The sequence below is a fragment of the Nestor notabilis genome, unplaced genomic scaffold (genome assembly GCF_000696875.1).
Source record: "Nestor notabilis isolate BGI_N333 unplaced genomic scaffold, ASM69687v1 scaffold16834, whole genome shotgun sequence".
NCBI classification, from domain to species: domain Eukaryota; kingdom Metazoa; phylum Chordata; class Aves; order Psittaciformes; family Psittacidae; genus Nestor; species Nestor notabilis.
In genome coordinates this window covers 49,941-55,713 of record NW_009926215.1, presented here as the reverse complement: position 1 = coordinate 55,713, position 5,773 = coordinate 49,941, and the positions used below count along the sequence as shown (strand labels likewise).

General features: G+C 51.9%; 1 protein-coding gene across 1 annotated transcript in view; it reads left to right on the top strand.

Moving 5' to 3' along the window:
* Nucleotides 1-5,773, top strand: part of CDH22 (cadherin 22, type 2) — a 51,753-nt gene that overhangs the window by 30,233 nt on the left and 15,747 nt on the right. The window contains 1 exon segment of the mRNA XM_010013435.1: nucleotides 3,365-3,501. Within this exon segment, the coding sequence (XP_010011737.1) occupies nucleotides 3,365-3,501 (137 nt within the window).

The window sequence follows — 5,773 nt, the reverse complement described above, 5'->3', positions numbered from 1 at the left end:
AACCGCTCTCTTTCAGAAGGAATTTAGCTTCCAGCTGGCTTTTTGTCTTTAGCTGTACATTTCCTGGGCATACCGCATTTTTTCTCAGCTGAGCCATTGTATGAGGTAATACAATGATAGACTGTCTGTGTATGTGAGGCTGTTTGTATGGGAGCCTTTTGTTTTTCTCTCTGCAGTGGGAGCCTGTGCTCTGATTGTGTGCAATCCAGGCTTTATCAGCATTGGGAAGATGTTGCTTGGGATTTAAGGTTCTTGGAGATATTCTTGTTTGGCATTCACCAAATCCGGAGACATGTGTTGGACATGGGCATTTTGTAGACTCCAACAGCACAGCAAGAACTACAACCTGCTTCAACACAAAAGGAAGAGGAGGAAAAAACCAAACACAACAAAAAGCTTTTCACACACTGTTTGAAAAGCTCCCTATTAACAAAACACGTGGCATAAAATGTGCTCCCTGTTGCATTCAGGGAGAAGTGAAACAAACTGCTTGAGAAATGCATTCACAAGAAAGATGAGCACCGAGAAAGCTGTCTAAACTAAATAGTCACTTGTAACACCCAAACCAACAGACAGTGCCAGCAGGAAGAGAGGAAAATGGATTACAAGGTCCGCATCCCAATCAGAGCTGGGCAATGCAGCTTCAGATACGAAGTACCAGCCAGCTTTAGGAGGAACAAGTGTATGTCCTATCTCAAAGTACCTGGAGGACCCAGGGGCTAATCACTACCTCTTCCTAGGTGAGATGCACTTCAGTGGGACGGGTGAATATGAAGCTGGACTACTAGAGGTGGAGAGGCTTGTGAGGGTTAGCACAGACTTGGGCTGGTAAAGATCATATTGTGCAGAGTGATGTAAACTGAGCGCAGCACCAGCTTCTCGCTCTGCCTGCTCTAGCACCTGAGCTCTCTGGAGTCTGCCCTGTGTAGAGCAGCGTGGGTGGGTTGATCTGCAGGTCTGAGCCTGTTATGGCTGTGGCTTTGGGGGATGGGACAGGACAGACATCCCTGTGCCCCCTCAGTCCCCAGCTCCTTGTGCTCCAGAGCCTCCACAGCACTTTGTGCAGATGGGGAGCTACAGACACTCATGGACTAACAACCTCCAAAATCCCAGCGTGTAGAAGCAGGCTCAGCCCTGCTCTCGTGGCGGATGCAGGCAGTGCTGGCGCAGTGTTGAGAAGGTGGCAGCTCTCTGCAGCGGTGGTGACAAAGGGACCAGATTTGTGGTTTGGTTTGTGCCCTGCCAGGGCCATGGACAGTCAGTCCTCAGCAGACAATTAGGAAGTGACAGAAGACAACCTCAGCAGCAAAACAATTAGAAGCATAAGAAAAGGTTACCAGTGGCATGACACAGAGCGCTCCCCTATCAGCCTCCTGCCCTCTGGCCATGCAGGCAGCTGCTCTCAGATGTTTTCAGGCTCAGTGATGTCTCCCATCGCTGTTTTTTTCTGTGTAGCTATTTTTTTCCAGACATCTCTGTTTATGCAGCAATGATATGAGTGTGAACAAAACAGGCATGTGCTTACCTGAGAAGCAGGGAAGGCACATGGGGAGTGAAGTGCTATCCTGAACTCTAACAGTATTAAAAAGTGGAATGGAAGACAGGATGTGTTTGGGATCAGGTGATGTGGGAGAACAATGGAAGCAGTTATGCGAACGCACCGATTATGCTATTGGAAAGATATTAGGTGTTGTCATCCCCATTTCCGTTTCTCCTTCCAGCAGCACATTGGACTGATGTGTACAGGTCAGAGTGGCCAGAACTCTCCTTTCCCTTTATAGCGAGTGAGAAGAGTGGATGAGAGTGGCCAGTTCCTGCCGAGACAGGTACTGTCCCTTCTGGAGCTGCCTATGTGCCTGCAGAGGCAGTTTCCAGCTGGGAGTTAGTGCAGAAAATGCAGGATGACTAGGAAGTCCCTGGCAGTTGGTTCAGAGATGCCTAGGCTTGTACCTGGCTTTGGGTGGCAGGTCCCCTTGCCTCTAGATGCGAGAAGGGGGGAAGAAGCCAGGCACATAGGTGTAGAACATGCAAAATTATGCATATGCCCAGAAGCAATTTCCATAGTGATTTTTGAACATTCTTCCTTAACTACAAGCAAGTGCTGTTGTATTTTCTCATTCCCCCTGTGTCTGAAAGGGAGAGCACTGTAATCTGGGTCTGCATAACACTTTAGTGTAGAAATGCCTTTGTATGTGCCTCCAGCAGAGATGGAGCTGCCTGGTTGTGGGGATAGGTGCCCTCAGTGAGGCACTCTCATCTGAAGCTGGTTCCCTCCCAGGGCATGGGACAGAAAGGCATCAGAGGTCATCAGTGCCTCTGTAGAACAGTGGTCCTTGCATGCAGGTGAGCTGGCTGGTGTTCCTCAGCTGCAAGCCATGTGGATGATGGATCCACAGACTGCAGCTGGACTGTGCCAGGCAAGGTGCAAGTGCTTGGAAGCTGCCTGCAGCATGCCGCCACTGTCCTGGACGTGCTTCAAGCCTGGAGCTGTCCTGCTCTGCTCCTCTTGTCTGACGTGGCCTCTCAGTACTGTCCTGTCTCATTGGCTTTCCAGCTTGCTTTGTCCATACATTTATCTTCCCCCTATTGTTAGACATGTGACTGAAGGCTTTAATTTATTCACAGCCCTCCTTTTGGTAATTTATCCTTTGTACTCTTTGCTGTCTTGTATTGTCTAATTCTGTAAAGCACTCTGGGATGCAGCGTGTGTGAAAGATGCTGTACACAATAACATTATGCTGTACACAATAACATTATGCTGTATTGTTTGCAGTTTGTGGGCCTTCTGGGTTTCCAATTCTGATTGCAGTGGTGGTGGTTGTCATTTGTGCACAATCAGGTGTGTGCTCCTTGGGGAGGGATGGGAAGGGAAGTCCGATCCAGCTGAAGCCCTCAAGCACAGCCTCAGCCTGCCCATGTGCTGCTCGCTTGGGTGGGTGCTGTGGCAGCATCAGGAGAGAGGGTGGGCTGCTCAAGCCAGGGTGGCCTCCTTTTTGGGTTGATGTTTTTCCTGAACCTGTAGCTCAGAAGCTTTCCTGAATAATGACTGGAGTTACAGCCCATGACTTTTATATCTCTCTGTCTATCCTGAGCAAAATGTTCCCATCAGAGTAGGTTTTTCCCCTTGTCCACAGTCTCTGCTTAGTTCCACTTTATGCACCAAAGCCACACTTTAATTTTGCTTGAGGACTCTGGGCTTGCAGCCTGGTAAAGCCATGGCCCTTGTGTACCCGTGCTGCAGCAGAGGAAAAGTGACAGTGGTGATAAAGCTGCTTGTGTTAGGTCCCTGTTCTCCTGGGGCTGATGGCAAGGTTGGGCTTGGCACATCCAGCTGTTCACAGTTTCCCCTTTTGCCTGGTCTCAGGTACGCCATTGACCGCAGCACAGATGCAGAGAGGATCTTTGATATCGATGCCAACACAGGTGCCATCGTGACAGGAAAGGTGCTGGACCGGGAGACAGCAGGGTGGCACAACATCACTGTCCTGGCGATGGAAGCAGGTGAGGTGGGAGTGCTGTATTGGAGCAGACTGTCTGTGCTGGGCCAGAGTGGGGCAGAGGGGAAAATACGGGTACATTCACTGCAGAGGGGAGGTGACCAAGATGCAAGTGTTAGTTAATGCTGAGGTAATAAATAAATGCAGCAGCACCGAGCCTGACATCTCCCTAGACAACCTAAAAATACTCTTCCTGACTCGAGCGCTAATAAGGGAGCGTGGTCGAATAGTATATTTGATGAACTCTAATCAAATCTGTGTTATCTGTGCGCCAGCTCTGACAGTCATCCTGCGCAGCTTGCTCCCTGCGCTCACCTCCAAGCGGCGCTGGGGCTCCCGGGGGGCTGTGTTCAAGTCACCTGCATCCGCCACATGCTGGGGTGATGCCCCATCCACTGGAGCCCTGTGGCACAGATGTCTTCTGCTGGGGGTTCACAGTGGGCGGGATTTGCAGCCTGTACCCATGCATCCTGTTCGTGGCTCTGGGTGCCTCCCTGCCTGCGATGTGGCTGCAGGCTTGGCAAGGCACAGTGAGGAGTGGATGGGAGGTCCTGGCATTGAAGCAGTGGGAGCAGGGTGCAGGAGCAATGTCCTGAGACCCTGTGCTGAGGATGGGGGGCAGCGATGCTGCCAGAGTTGGTACTGCCAGGCTGCTGTGGCTCTGGCTGCAGTGCTTGACCTCACCCTGCAGCCGACCAGGAAGAGCCTCGGGCAGAGGACGAGGTGAAGCTTTATGTCCTTTCTGCAATTAGCTCCTTTCTGACCCCCCATGAGAGCCCTGGTGATGGGCTCTTCTTTCCCTGTGGCTGTGCGATCCCTTAGCCTGTGCTTACAGTAATTGCCAAATCTGCTCGCACCCAGCTGGGAAAGCTGGGAAGGAGCAGCTTAGTGGCTCTGCAGGTTTTGTCAGTTTATCTTCCCTCTGTGATGGGCGGGTGGTGGAGCCTGGTGTGGACGCTTCCAGAGGAAGTTCTCTTTGTCTTGTCTTCTCCATTTCAGAAAGAAAAAACCAAACCTGGGTCCTGTTGCTCAAAGGAGCTCTGAATAGACTCCCTTTGATGAATGAGAAGAAAATAATAGCAGCAAAGAGCAGGCTTTGCTTCCCCTCAGGGGTTCTGCTGAGGGTAGGAAGCTGCCCTGGGCATCCTGCTGCCCTCGACCATGTTTGCTCACTACCTTGGCTCATGGTCTCTGCAGGTCCCATGTGTGATAGTGCATCTGGCCTCCTGCACCCCACAGAGGTGCTCTGACTTAGTTCTTAAGCCTGCAGATGGAGAAAGGGCTTCATCCCAGGCACTGTGCTGGGAAGCACAGTGGGAAGTAGAAAGGCATTGCTGTATTGTTTGAAGTTCTCCACATTTTGGACATGGTAGTGGCCAGGGCACTGCCACCTGCAGTGCTTTGCCGCCTCACGGCTGTAAAGCACCTTCCGACATCTGCAGAAGTGTGCCAAGACCTGTCTGTCTGCAGGCAGGAGCCTTCCCCAGGCTTCGCTCCACAACACCCCTCAGGAGTTCTGGTGATTCTTTCTTTGCTTGTTCTTGAGCAGGAAAATGCTGTTCGCATTCAGGGAGCTGGGTCAGAGCTTGGCTTGGGCACAGAGATTGGTTCTGCCATGGTAATCATCTGCCCTGGCTGGGCAAGGGCCCAGGCCCTGCTGCCCTAGGAGAGGAAGGGGACTGCATGTCCCAAGCCCCTCTCTGTGCTGATGCTTTGTGCCTTTAGCCAGGGTGACCCCTTGACCCCTGCGCTGTCAGGCTGTGGTGCTGTCATGAGCCCTGCCTGGCATCAGGCAGTGATGGGCAGGCGAGGAGGGGGCCGCAGTGTTGCAGCACAACTCAGCATCCAGAGGAAACACGAGGTGACAAGAATCAGAAGGACAATATTTACACGCAGTGGCTGGGATTTCAGAACAAGTCAGTAAATGCTGCAGCTCCCCTCCGGCAGGGAAGCCTGTCAGGCTGGATCGCTTCAAAAGCTGGGGAGACTCTTCAGCGCTCCGACTTCTGCGCTGAGCTCTGACTCATCCATTTTAACTGCCCAGACATTCCTCCCACTGACATTATCCTTAACGTTTTGTAATCATGAATTATTAATGACTGATATTGAATTTAAAGTACAATTTATGTCTGAATCCTCTGGCGGAAAGGGCAGTCGTAAAAGTACAGCCGCCCAAGCGGTAGAGCGGGGCTCAGCGTGGCAGCGGACACGGGGCGGGCGGAACCGCTGGCGTTGGTGTGTCTGGGGGGCTGGCGGGGCCCTGCCGTGCTTGCCGT